A 15,025-nucleotide genomic window follows, 5' to 3' on the forward strand; every position below is an offset into this window, starting at 1 on the left:
GTGCACTTATTACGGTAATGGAAATGTAATATCCTAGTGCTAGCCTAGATCCCATTCCGGCCGCCTAGGTCTCTCTGCTCATAACCTGAAAACAAAATAAAATAAGGGGTGAGCAAGAAATGCTTAGTAAGGTAACCATCAACCATAAAACGGTTGAATTAAATTCATTTTCTTCAAAACAATTATTAAAAAATACTTGAAATCTAAATTTTCAAAATACAAATATGCGATTGGCATTTTGCTTAAAGTATAAAATTACTGGTTGATGAGTAAAACTTCTCGTATTTAGGGTCCATGTACACTATTACACCCTGTGTACTTAGGGTTACGCGGCCTTTGCTGTGACCATGACAGGTAACTGTGGCCGCAAGCCTGCCTCGTCAACTAATTTATCAAAGTGCACTTAGCATGACCTGGAGACGGATTACCGCCTTCTCAACGTCCTTCAGCGGGTGGGCTTCCATCTCAAGCAACGGTATCGAGCTTAAACTCTGTAAATCACTGTGAATATTTATGGGGCCAAAATAATAGTCTTCTCCAAGCCTCATTTATAAAAATCTTTCTCCTTCTCATAATTTATTCTTATTCCTTTCACTATGCTTGAAAACTCTTGAGACAACGTGTGGGAGGGTTTTTACTCTCCTTTTTTCATTAATTTAAAAAAAAAAAAAAACATAACTTCCCGTCCCAGGAACTAAACAATTTGCTATAATTAGAACAATCCTTTATAACTAAAGCTTTTCTTAAAACTGTTGATTTCAAGAATAACTTTATACCAACAACTTTCATCTCAAAACTATTTTTAAAACAGTCATTCATGCATCAATATAAATTTGAAACACATAACGAGAACAAATATTCGTAAATATGCTAGAATCAATGAATAAAATAATATGATATAAAATAATTTTAAAAGTGGTAGAGAGTCCCTTAGCTCGATACTGCTACTCAAAGACTGATCTGAAATATCAGACACCTGAATCAATAACTTAACTATGTCAACCTTAGGCTATAATACACATCCTAAATAGAATCGGACCTAACTCATTCCGGCTTTCCAATCTCTACCTATATCATGATAATATGTGTTTTATTATTAATAGGAAATTATTAAACCGTATTTGAGTGTGTATATTTTGGATTTCATGAAAACTCTTGTGTCATATTCGTAAAATATGATATCAGTCCACTGTGAAAAATGTTCTTGAGATGATATAAATTGTTCAAGTCAAAAATTCAGAAAAGAAATATAATAAGATGCCGAAATATCATTGGTCGTTAAAAGTAGTTCTATAAAATTATAATAAAAAAAAATTATCAATTACATACAAGAGAAAAGAAAGAGGGAGCCAGGAATAAAATAACAATAGGAAAAGTACACGTATCTTCCACAAATTATCACTTTATTATTAATGCCTCTAAATTATCAATTGTGTCAATGTCCCACAAATTTTTAGTTTGTGCCAAAACCGCGCATATATAGAAGTCGCTCTCAGCAAAGAATTATGAGTTTGGTATTAATTTAGTAATTATCCGACCAATTGCACCTGCAGGCTGGATCGATCAAGTAACGACAATATCATTGTTGGTGTCCTTGAACATGAACATGACGCCATTGTATTTAGTAATTCTTATTTTATGAATGTATTCATTAATTAATTCTTTGCAAGTTAAATTGTCTGCTTCTGGAATTGAAGTCCACGGAAAAAAAAAATATTGGAATACCCATTAATAATCAGGAAAGCTCATGTGCGGACATATATATAAGGATGCCTAACCGCTGCACCAATAATTCGGGGGGGGTAGTTTATCTGAAAAAAAATAATAATAATAAAATAACATGTTATGATGCGTTTACTTCAAAAAAAACTATGTATTGTTCACACGGCAGTCCATAACAAATGCCGCTATCGAGTCTGTGGGTGACACCAAGCTTCCGCGTGTGCATTAGACGAAGACAAAATAACTAAATATATATTTTAGTACGTGCAAAGGAGTAGCCGATATATATATATATATATTGATTTAGCAGCAGTTGGTTATCTATTATATTACTCCACATGCAGAATCAGCAGCCAAATTATTTTGTTGGATTTAATGATAGGTTAAGAGCAGTCTTAAGAGCAGTCTTAAACGAAACGGAATTTCTCGATCGATCTGTATTGTTCTGTTCACACGCAAGTTAATAATAAACGCCGCCAATAATTGTAGCTAGGTTGATGACAAGTCTAATATCTGTGGCTATATATACGCATGCTAGCTAGTTCTCTCTTCTGAAATCAAGCGCCAAGGAATTATATCTCATATATACCTACCAAGCAAGAGTATTCTCCCTACCTACCTCGCCTTCCCTTCAATGGCTCAAGTGAAAGCCGGATACTGGTATTTCCAGAGTAACTTCCAAGTGACCGACATAGATTCCTCCCTTTTCACCCATCTTTTTGCTGCCTTTGCCAATGTGGACCCTACCAGCTACCAAGTCGACTTTCCTCTCAAGGGTTCGGTGCGGTTTCATTACTTCACCGAATCCGTGCGACAAGGAAACCCTGATGTTAAAACCATTCTCTCCATCGGCGGAGGAGGCTCTGATCCTTCCATCTTCGCTTCAATGACTAGCACTCCTGGCTCCCGGCAAACATTCATAGATTCCTCTATCCGTCTAGCCCGGACTTACAACTACGATGGCCTCAGCCTCAACTGGCAGCATCCCTACTCGAGTGAAGAAATGGCCAACCTTGGCTCACTCCTCACTGAATGGCGAGCTGCCGTGAAGGAAGAGTCCCGGCGCACTGGAAAAGCGCCGTTGCTTCTAATCGCAGCGGTGTTTTTCTCCTCAGGCATTTCGTCTTTCTTGAAATATCCGATTCAGGCTATCTCAGATAGCTTGGACTGGGTCAACGTATTGGCTGATGACGTGTATACCCCTGATTTCTCACCCAAGCTGACTGGACCGCCTGCTCCATTGTACAATCCAACAAGCTGTCAGCGTAGCGTGGACACCGGCGTCAGAGATTGGATTCATGCAGGTGTGCCGGCCAACAAATTAGTCCTCTGCCTTCCATTTCATGGCCGCAGTTGGCTTCTGGCGAATGCTAAGAACCATGAAATATTCTCGCCGGCCAACGGAGCGGTGGCTGGAAGTGACCTCATACCATATAGCAAAATCGCGAGTACTATGACTAGTGCCGTAAAAGAGTTTGATCCCTCTTATGTCACGGACTATTGCTATTCTGGGACGACATGGATTGGTTATGATGGTAAAGATAGCATCTCTACTAAGGTTAGATATGCCAAGAAAAAGGGATTGCGCGGTTACTTTGCATGGCATCTCGACGACGACACTGTTGACTGGACTCTTTCAAAGGAAGGTACGTAAAATATTAGTATAAATTCATTCCACATATGTACGTATATATACTCATGCATGCATATTTTTAATTAAAATTTTTCCAAGAAACTGATCATCTTAATTAATATTGATTACTAATACTCTATATCCTATATATCCTTATTGAAGTTAAAGTAGTACTCTTCCAATTTGAATTTGTAAGTCTTCATGATTCTAACTTGTAGCTTGTACTTTTTATTGCTGTGGCAGCTTCTGAAGCATGGGATAATGCGTGATGATATCAGTAGAAGCTTCTATTACAGACATTAAGGCCAATAATTTGATGTGTCGTACGTGTTTAGAAGCTTGTATTATCCACAATAAGGCCAATTAATTTAGGTTGTGTTGCATGTGTAAGGCCAATAATCAGACCCGCGTGTATTTCTAACACAGAAGCTTGTATTATCAACAATAAGGCCTGTAATCAGATATATATGTCTGTTAATTAGAAGCTTGTATTATCTTAATTGATCAAAAAAAAAAAGAAGCTTGTATTATCCTCAATAAGACCAATTATCAAATTAATATGGTGTGTAGCAAGGCCAATATATATAATTAGATATGTTGTATTTAATGATGAACATGGTGTTACGTGATTAAAAATTTTTAAATGTCGATCATGTCAAAATGTACATTTGGTTTTTTATGTATTATCAAATTTGGTTTCAAAATATGAGATCGATCTTGGATTGAGAAGGTGTAAAATGTAATTAATTCAAGAAAGGATTAAAATTCTTTTAAAAAGAAAGAAAGAAAGAAAGGATTAAAATTGTATATTTGAAGACTGAAATGAATTGATTGAACCAGTGTGACAAGTTCAATTCCCATTGAATATTTCTTGTTCACTACTTATTGTCTCTATATAAATAGAGACCTATTTAATATTTTTTTTATATAATTCAATTTAATAAAGTTGCATATGGGAGGGATGTCACCTGAGAAAGTTATTTGGTAATTGATTAAGGGCACGTAAAATGAAAAAGTTCACATGAAAAAAATCACGTGCGGAGCACTTGACAACCTTTCCGTCAGAACAGACGGAAATCACTAATGAATTGACTACATTGAAAAATTTAAGAATTTCACTGGGGCACATTGCAAATTTTTAAAGATTGAAAAAAGTGGTCAAACTTTGGGGGGTTAATTGAACGTATTGAACCCTGGTGTTAAAATGGAGACGTTTGCATCGAAAAAAAATCACGTGCTATACACGTGATGCCCTTTCTGTCAGAGCAGACAAAAACGATGTCGTTTTGGAGTGGTCAAAATTCCGTCTGGTTTGACTTGTTAAACTAGACGGAGTGCCTGCATTGAAAATTTTTACAACTTTGAGGGGGTACATTGCAATTTTTTAAACTTTGGTAGCCAAATTGAAAATGACAGACAACTTCAGGGGGGTAAATTGTATTTAACTCAAAAAGTTATTATGTGAATAAAAGTGGTCAAAAATTGTGTCTTATGAGTACGTGCGCGACGGTACGTTGTTTTATGAGAGAAGTCTTGCACTTCTTTTTTTTTTTTTTTTTTTGAACAGAATTTATAATTGCTACTTCAAGAAGAATACATCCATATTGATCCTATGCTAATAGGATCTTAGGGACCCGGTCGTTCCCTAACAACAATGTTACAAACACTCACTGGGATGTCTTCCAGCCAGTATAGATCTATAATGTTATGAGAAGCCATCTTTGCTAAATGATGAGCAGCCATATTACAATCACGTGGGATAGCTTGAAACTTGGTTGACCGAAAATGGAGCCTTTCCTGTTGAATACTTTCTATAAAATGTCCCGCCTTTGAAAACAAAGGAGGATCCGACAATATTTCCTTGACCACTTGAGTTGCATCTCCTTCGAAAATCACCTCCCGGAAACCAGCATCTTTGCTGAATTGCATGGCTTGTAGAGCTGCCATAATTTCTGCTGTTTTTGGGTCAGTCCTCACTTGTTGCGTTATACTCCTGGCCCCCATACAAAAACCATTACTATCACGTGCTATGATACCATGGCCAATCCATCCTTTGGCCACATTTAAAGCTGCGTCCCAGTTCACCTTAATAACACCCTCTGGTGGGGGAATCCAGTGTTTTTGTCTTCTACTCTGTGCCTCCTCCCCTCCTTCCAAAAAAGGCGTCTCCTCTTCTTTAGCGTTGCATCTTTTGTACTCCAGAAGAATCTTTGAAGCACCACAATAGACTGTATTGGGATGATCAAAACGCCTCTCGAATAACCATGCATTTCGTCGAAGCCAGATGCTTCTAGCAATAACTGCCATTAGCTCCAGTTCTTCCTTCGTACCACGCTCCATGCAAAAAGCGAGGAGACCTTTGAAATTGGTGCCTGCATAACAATACTTTTGGAACACAGATACAGAACTACCCCAAACGTCTCTGGCAGCAGGGCAAAGCCATAAAGCATGAAGGGCATCCTCATCTCCTATTTCACAACATGGGCAAGCTTTCATCTCCGTCACCTTCCTACGGACCAGGTTTACCCTAGTGGGAAGTAGCTCGTTGCTAGCCCTCCAGATAAAAAGCTTAGTCACATTTGGAATACATAGGGCCCATACAACCTTCCAGAAATCTTCCTCCTTTCCCGCATACGAGCATTGGCCCCCCTTTGAATCTTGCAAGTCCATGCCTAGATGATATGCACTCCGGACAGAGAAGTCACCATTCACTGTACATCTCCATATGAGTTTATCCTCAGATCTCAAGGGGTTTAAAGGGATACCTGAAATCACCTGAGCTTCCTCCTCCATAAACTCTGCTTGAATGAACTCCACCTTCCATCTCATAGTATCCTGGTCAATTAAGTCCGCCACCTGTGAGTTCCCATTTAGCCTTTTTGGAATTGATTGAACCGAAAAGGTTGAGGGGGTGGGCAACCATTTATCGCCCCAGACCTTGATCTTTCTTCCGTCTCCAACCCTCCATACAAGTCCTTTGCATAAAAGATCCTTGGCATAATAAATGCTTCTCCACGCATAAGAAGGCTTAGCCCCCAGAGCTGAGTCAAGAAAGGAGGACTGGGGAAAATATTTGGCTTTAATGATGGTGGCTGCCACTGAGTTTGGATCTTGCATGAGTCTCCACCCTTGCTTGGCGAGAATGGCTTTATTGAACATAACTAGGTCACGAAACCCAAGACCCCCCATGCTTTTGGGTCTGCTCATTTTGGACCAGCTCATCCAATGGATCTTAGAATTTTTTGACATGTGGCTCCACCAAAAGTGTTGCATCATTTGGTTTAACTCCTTGCACAGACCAATAGGCAGCTGGAAGACCCCCATACTGTACGTCGGGATCGCTTGCACCACTGCTTTTAATAAAACCTCCTTCCCTGCTTGGGACAGAAATTTTGTCTTCCAATTGTCAAGCCTTCTAGAAACTTTACCAATTATTTCCTTGAAAGCCGTTGTCCTGGATTTGCCTACGAAGGTGGGCAGCCCTAAGTAAGAATCAATTCTGTGAGCCTCTGACAAACCCGACAACCCCAGAATTTCTTGCCTTCTTGCTTGGCTAGTATTCCGACTGAAAAAAATAGAGGTCTTTGCCAAATTGAGTTTTTGGCCTGATCCCTTCTCATACATGCCCAAAATTCGAATAATACGTCTCCATTCTACTGCATTAGATTTACAAAACAGCACACTGTCGTCAGCAAAGAAAAGATGACTCAACCTGGGGCCTCTAAAGGAAGTGGGAACCCCAGTTATGACACCGTTTCTTTCAGCCTTGAAAAGGAGGGCACTTAAAGCTTCGGCACAAATGAGGAAGAGATAGGGAGAAATAGGGTCTCCTTGTCTAATCCCTCTAGAAGGAGAAATGTGCCCTACTGGGTTTCCATTGATAATCACTGAATAGGAGACCGTCTTGATGCAAGTCATCACCCACTTCACCCACTTTCCTGCAAACCCCATTCTAAGCATCGCCGCTTCCAGGAATGGCCACTCCACTCGGTCATAAGCCTTGCTCATGTCTAGTTTGATTCCCATGTAACCCACCTTGCTCCACATCCTAGTCTGCATTGTATGCATGGTCTCATATGCAGCTAAGATGTTATCAGTAATTAATCTCCCCGGAATAAAAGCACTCTGGTTAGGCGAAATTAAGGTAGGGAGGATAGCTTTCAGCCTATTTGCCAACACCTTTGAGAGCACTTTATAAATAACATTGCAGAGGCTTATAGGACGGAAATCGGAGACAGTGCGGGGGTTAACAACTTTAGGGATTAAAGCAATGTGGGTGATATTAATGCTGGACTCCAGCGTTCCAGTGTTAAAAAAATGAGTAATCGCTTGACAAACCTCCTTGTGGACCAGCCCCCAGTTTTGTTGATAAAAGCATGCACTGAATCCGTCTGGGCCGGGAGCTTTAAGAGGAGGCATTTGTAGCAGCGCCCTGGATATCTCCTCCACCGTAACTTCCGCCACCAAGTTATCATTCATGGCTTCCGTAACCTTTTTGTCCAAGGCTTGGATGCACTCTACCACTTCAAGCTGATTTCCCCCCTTAAAGAGTTCTTGAAAATAAGAAACAAAAGCCTCTTCAATCGCCTCCTTGGTAGTGCACCTCTGACCATTGATGTCTTGTATTTCTGATAATCTGCTTCGACGATTCTTTTGGGTAGCTGCAGCATGGAAATACTTGGAATTACGATCTCCATGCTGCAGCCAGTTGACCTTTGCTCGTTGTTGCCATTTGAGTTCTTCCTGTTCCAACAATCTGTCCAGCTCCTCCTCTATTTGTCTTTCCTCTTCCATTTGTGCCCCGTTGTCATGAGACTGGATATCTTTGAGCTCCTGTTCTTTCCTTTTTATTTTGTCCTCCACAGCATCTGAATTCTTCCTCACCCACTTCTTCAGAGACTTTCTGCATCCCAGCATTTTCCCATGAAAGGTGTTCCATGGATTAATAGATGGCTTTATGGCCCTCCAAACCTGTTTGATGAGTTGGTGAGGCTCCTTGTGTTTACCCCAGTAGGCTTCATATCTGAACCTTCTACACTTGCTCCACTTGACTTCCCTCGAGTTAGAGAAAGACACCAATAGGGGGTGATGATCTGATTTGCTCCGTGGAAGCACCGAAACTTCTACCACATTAAACAAGTTTGTCCACTCCCCGTTCGCCACCGCTCTGTCCAGTCTCTCCCGAGTGTAGTCCTCTCCATTCCTACCATTACACCACGTGAACCTCGGCCCAGAAAAACCCAAGTCAGAGAGATGACTGTCCTCCAGAGCATTTTTAAAAGCATGCATTTGACTAGAAGATCTATACGATGAGCTAGACTTTTCTGATAACGACACTATTTCGTTGAAGTCTCCAACACATAGCCAAGGCACCGGATCCATTGAGGACAGAAAACGAAGAAGACTCCACGACTCTGATCTCTTTGTGACTTCTGGATTGCCGTAGAACCCTGTAAATTTCCACTCCCTGCCATTGTTCGCGTTCTTTACAGTTGCATTAATGTGTCGTTTACTGAAGTTTTGCACTTGGATGTTATTTTCTGCCTTCCACATCAACGCAAGACCTCCGCTTCGGCCATGGCAGTCCACTACAAACAAGCCATCAAAACACAACTTGACTCTTACATACTCCATAGACTGACTCGCGAGCTTGGTTTCCATTAAGAAAACCACTTCAGGCTTCTTTATCCGCACCAGACGGCGGAGTATACGAACTGTTCGGGGGTTCCCAAGCCCCCGACAGTTCCAGCTCAAAACATTCATTTGGATGGCCGGGGCTGTGCCACAGCCCCTGCCTTTTCTGCTGATTTTTCAGAACTTAATAAGACGTTTTTCCTACCTTTTTTCTGCTTCGGAGGAGCACCCTCCTCATCCAAAATCTTTTCCTTCCTCTTCCCTTCCGGGCTCCTCCCGTCAGTGGGCTTTTCTGGGGAGCACGTCTCCTGCCTGGTCCTCTTCTTCCGCGAGCTAGTTGGATCCCGACCCTCCCGTTTACTTCCTCCATAGATGTCACCTGAAGCTGCTTCTTTTTTCTTTGTTCCTATATTCAGACCTTCGGTATCTTCTAGGCTGGACAGCACGTTGTTTGGAGCTGCATCCTCACTTGGTCGTTTTTTACTCGCACTACGGGCACGTGGCTGGCGCTGATGGTCTAAAAGTTCCTCTCCCAACTTATTCGGACTTTCAGTTGCACGCATAAGTTCGTATACCATCCGGCCTGCATCGACATCCCACTGTCCCAAATACTGAACCTTGGGCCCCTTCGCGTGCAAAATTCCTTCCTTTCCTTTTCCCTTTACCGAGTCTGCTGCTTGCACTTCTAATATACCTTTCCAGTCTCTGTTTTGTTTTGAAATTTGTGGGTGGAGTGCTATACTATAGTAGCGCGCAATACGCTGAAGAGAAATGATTGTTCTTTAAATTTTTTTTTAAAAAAACTGGTTTTTCTTTTTTCTTTTTAGTGTTTTTTTTTAAAAAATATTTTTATAATTTTCAGCTATTTATTTTCGTTTTTCTTTAAAAAAAAAATCGTTCTTTTCATTAAATGGCCATTGACCATTACTTTATTAGTCATCAGACTTTGCTTTTCAATAAGATGTAATGTCTTTTATGCTTTGTCTCATTATCTTTTGTTTGACTTTTCTATACACCTAATCTTTTTTTCTTTTTTTCTTTTTCTTTTTCTTTTTCTTTTCTTTTCTTTTTTTTTTTTTTTTTTTTTTTTTTTTTTTTTTTGAGTGAAGGGCCACGCCCTTCATATATTTTTCTTCATTTTTTTTTCTTTATCTTCTTTTCTTTTACTTTTTATTTCATTTTTTTTATTTTATTTTCTTTAGACTAAAAATATCATTTATACATATATATATATATGTCTACCATTTACAAGTCCATAAGATAAAAATAAAACACTTAATCACACTAAATAGACTTCTTTTTATTTAATCCTAATAAACCAATTTCATAAACTTTGGTCTTTTAAAATATTCTATTGCATTTTAAATACACCTAATTAAGTTTATTCAATTATTTACTCAAATTTATACTTTAATTATTAAATAATTTTCCGGACATTACAGTAATCGTACCTTTAACTCTAACATCTACCTATACGTGAACGCCTCCCAATCAGACTACATGTTTGAACGGTTCTTCAATGGACTCTTTTAACTTAGGACTCCTCCCTAAACTAGACTCCAGTTGATCAAATCACGCACACACAAATACTCTAAGAGAGCTAGTTGATCTCACAATTTCTGCCTAAATACCATCTCTTAGCACAATGGAATTCAGTACTGAATTCTTACAAAATAATAGCCTATAAGCCCCTTTAAATATGCTTTGGAAAACCTAATTTGACATAAACTCGGATTTTCCTAGGTGGCGTCCAGACTAGGATAGTGGGCGTCTGAACGTCAAGCAGCAACCTACTTCAAAATACACGCTTTTCTTTAGAATTCTTCAGTAGTAGGTTCGGACGGCTTCGCCCTAGCGTCCAGACAATTGCATGCTGTCTTCACTGTTCGCAAGGATTTTGTGATTATCACATATCCTTATTGAAGTTATTTAAACATTTCCATTTTGGATTTGTACTCCGTAAGTTTTCATATATCATTCTAACTTGTAGCTTGTACTTCTTATTGCTGTGGCAACTTCTAAAGCATGGGATAATGCAGATAATGCATGATGATCGCACGGTAGAAGCTTCTATTATCGACATTGAGGCCAATAATCAGCTATATCGTCGTGTTTAATTATAAGCTTGTTATTATATATCCACAATAAGGCCGATTATCAGGTGTGTTGTAAAGCCAATAATCAGAGGTATTTGTAACAATAAGGCCTCTAAATATCATATATGTCATGCTTAAATTGAAGCTTGTATTATCTACCATAACGTCGATTATCAATTAATTATATGGTGTACCTGTGGAAGCCAGCTTGTATTATCCTTAATTAATAATGCAATAATGAGATAATTAATTCAGTACTTGTACGTGTTATATATTTAATTTAATTTGTACATGCATATTGTGCTATCAACAATAAGAACATGTATGCAACATTAATCACCCATAAAATTTCACAATATACGGCTGGCTGGCTAGCCGGGGGTTTCAACTGAGGCTCAATCCCAAGCTATAAATTAAAATTTCAAACTCAAACTTGCAAGAAGTTGGTTGGGCTCGACTATATATAGGCGGGAATATTAACTCGTGCAAATTGCAACTTTCAAACTACCCAAGCTAAGGCCCTATCGAAATCTAGCTAGCTACATGCATTTTATGTGAAATAGATTCCTAAATAGAGAAATATATATGCACGTACAAAAGAGATTTAAAATTAACCCATTTCACTTGAAATTAAGATATTAATTGGAACAATTTCAAGAGTGATACTAGAACCAAGACTAATGTTTCAATCCCTTGTTTCCTCCCAAAAATGTGCATTTTAAAATTACAATTCGATCAAAATTCAATAGTGATCTATCACAAATCTAATGATAATTTTAAAAGCTACACCAATTTTGAGATGTCATATATACTATACCATTTAATGGAATTTTCTTCTCTCTCTCTCTTTCTCTCTCTCTCTCTATTTCTTCTCAACGTACGTAGAAATATAACCAATTAAGTTCAACGTCAAGAAATTTGATCTAATGTTATAATTTTATTGGCTTTCAAAATGTTAAGTTGAAATTATTGGTCATATTTTGAAAGGGAGTGTTGGTTTTATTCGCTACATTCTGGTACACAAAAACAATTCCTTTTCTGTATTTTAACTTTTCAGGGATACCGTAATTCAGAGTATTTTTCAGAGAATATTGTAGAATATATGTTCTCAGCATGGAAAGTAATGTACAAGGCAAGAGTTGCGATATAAAGACATGATGGATTTTAAATTTTAAGGGTCTGTTTGGGTTTGCGATTTCAAAAAGTGCTATTTAAAAATAGCGATTTTAAAATGTGCGATTTAAAAAAGAAATTTTTAAAAACGCAGTTAAGCGTTTGGCAAAATTGTGGTTTAGCATTTAAAATCGCAGTTTAGCCTTTTAAAATACTGCGTTTTTAAAAAAGTACCTCATTGCCTGCGATTTGAATAAGCACTTTTTTGCGTTTTCAAATCGCAACTTTTTAAAAACGCAGTTTCCAAACGGTTCATTTTCTGTGATTTGGTTTAAAATCGAACTTTTTCTCTACGAAATCGCAATCCCAAATGCACCCTAAATCTTATAATAAAATTTGGACCATGAAATAGATTTTCTCCATTTTATTTAAACAATGTGCCATATAATTTAAAATTTTAAATAATGTGGCACAATATATACCGTTAGATACAACAAATAAAATATGATCCATAAAATAATATAATGGATGGAGTTGAGATGGGACTAGAATTTGTGTTAAAGGTAGAATTTTATTTAATACGGATTATTAACTATCAATCATTAGTATTAAGAGTATTTTAAAATTAGGTTATTATCCTTAATTATTATCCCTTCTTATCTGTCTATAGTTGATGTAGTTTTTTTTTTTTTTTTAAAAAAAAAGATTGATTTGCAAAAATGATGAACACCTGATTAACCAAAAATGTGAAAAAAGCATTTTCTTGTCTCATAGCTAGTGTAATTTTTTTTTTTTTTTTTGATATAATCTTACAATATAATTAGGGCTCTCAAATGTAGATCTGCTTTCCGAGAGTTTTTTTTTTCTCTAAGCCTGGCTGAGAGAGAATATATATAGACACACATACACAAAAATTAAGCGCAATTATAAATTATAGACACAAAACACAAACAGCAAAATAGAAGCAAAAATACAACACAGAAAATCACATTACACAAAATCATTAATTGTTATTTTGTTGCTGCCCTTGAACATGCATGAACATGACGCCATTGCATGTATTTATTAATTCTTATTTGATGAATGTATTTATTAATTTTTATTTGATGAATGTATTTATAAATTCTGTGCAAGTTATATTGTCTGCTTCTGGAAGTCTACGGGTAAAAAAAATATTGGAGCACCCATTCATTCATTATGCATGACTTTAATAATAATAATAATCAGAAAAGCTCATGCGCTGATATATATAATAAAATAAAATGTTATGCTAGCTGCGTTTACTTCAATTCCAAAAAATAAAAATAAATAAAAAATAAAAAATGTATTGTTCACACGCGGTCCATAACAAAATGCCGCTATATATCGTCATAGGTTGATGACAAGTTTGTGGGTGACGCACTGGGTTACTGAGAGGTACAAAGTCAAAAACTCTCTCTCGCTGAGGAGAGAGACTCTCCCGCGTGCGTCTGTTCCTGGTTACAAGTTTGGGATCTGTTGTTTCGCCGGGAAGGGGGGCTTGTTCGCCTCCCTTCCCCGGTGGTGTTTTTTGGTTCCCCCATGGTGTCTTCCATGGGGATAGGTTTGTTCTCCCAGCCGTTTTGGCTGTGGAGTTTGTGTCCTCCGAGTCTTCCGGGCTCTGGAGCTGTGTGTTTATTTGTGATTGGTTTTTCTTTCTTTTCGTCTTCTCTGGCAGGAGGTTCTTCCCGAGGTGTCTGGAGGGGTGCTTTGTCTTCGTTTTTGTCTCGCCGGTGGAGGGCATTGGTGCTTAATCGGTCTATTCTTGGATGCTAGATCTACGCTTAGCCATCGGCTTTATAGAGATACGCGCCGCTCAGATGGGTTCGCGAGCGTCGTCTTGTCCCGCTGCTGTTTGTTCCGGTCGTCGGGATCATTGGTGACCGGCACGAGATCGTCACGCGCCAGTGAAGTTTTCTCTTCATCGGGCGCGTGAAGGTCTCGTTCCGACGTTTTTTCGCCGGGCAAAGGTGGTGGCCGGGCACTGGTGGACGGATCTGATGGTAGGCGGTTTCGGGGGTGGCGCGTGTTGTACACGCGCCGGCCTCCGGTGAAGACAGTGTTATTCCTCTGATGTGTTGGGTTGAATTTGTTGCTTGATGTGTTTTGTGAATTCTCTTGTTACTAGGTACAATTGTCTATGTGTGGCTCAGGTTTTACTAGAATTTTATTTGCTAGGGGGCTTATTGTAATTTTAGTGAAATTTGAGTTTTCACATATGTAATTGTTGTTTAAGTCAGATCCTTCTGACTTAAGAGTATGTGGGGGGTATGTCCCTCATTGCTCGTGTTGTTGCCTTGGGAATTTTAGATCAAAAATAGCACATGCTATTTGTTCAAAAAAAAAAAAAAAAGTTTGTGGGTGACGCCAAGCTTCCGCATGCGCAAAATCGGCTTTTGGTCGCACCAAAAAGCAACCTGATCCAATCTCCAGGTAGAATTGATTAAAGAAACAATGAAGATTAAAGCCCACTTGCTAATGAAGCATGCATATTCTAATGAAGCATATTGTAAACGAAACGGACTAATTTCTCTGTATTGTTCTGTTCACCCGGAAGTTAACAATAAACGATTAAATGTAATATATTGTAGCTAGGTTAATGATGACAAGTCTGGCTATATATACGTATGCTCTCTCTTCTCAAATTAAGCGGCAAGGATTTATAATGTCTTAAAATAGAAATAAAATAAATATGAAATACGCATCAGTTTTAATATAAATACTTATAAAATTAAATATTTATTAGAGGTATATTTATAGGTCAAATTCACTAGAGGGCTTAATAAACCCTAAGCAAAAGTAAACACAG

At 38.3% G+C, this 15,025-nt stretch overlaps 1 protein-coding gene across 1 annotated transcript; it reads left to right on the forward strand.

Annotated features, from left to right (window-relative positions):
- The first annotated feature begins 2,286 nt into the window (after window positions 1-2,286).
- Window positions 2,287-3,895, forward strand: LOC133866394 (class V chitinase-like). The gene is made up of 2 exons (XM_062302902.1): window positions 2,287-3,368; window positions 3,599-3,895. Exons 1-2 carry the CDS (start codon window positions 2,357-2,359, stop codon window positions 3,622-3,624), a joined length of 1,038 nt encoding a protein of 345 aa, XP_062158886.1. The 5' UTR covers window positions 2,287-2,356; the 3' UTR covers window positions 3,625-3,895.
- The last annotated feature ends 11,130 nt before the right edge of the window (window positions 3,896-15,025 follow it).

Source organism: Alnus glutinosa, chromosome 4 (assembly GCF_958979055.1).
Source record: "Alnus glutinosa chromosome 4, dhAlnGlut1.1, whole genome shotgun sequence".
Taxonomy (NCBI): domain Eukaryota; kingdom Viridiplantae; phylum Streptophyta; class Magnoliopsida; order Fagales; family Betulaceae; genus Alnus; species Alnus glutinosa.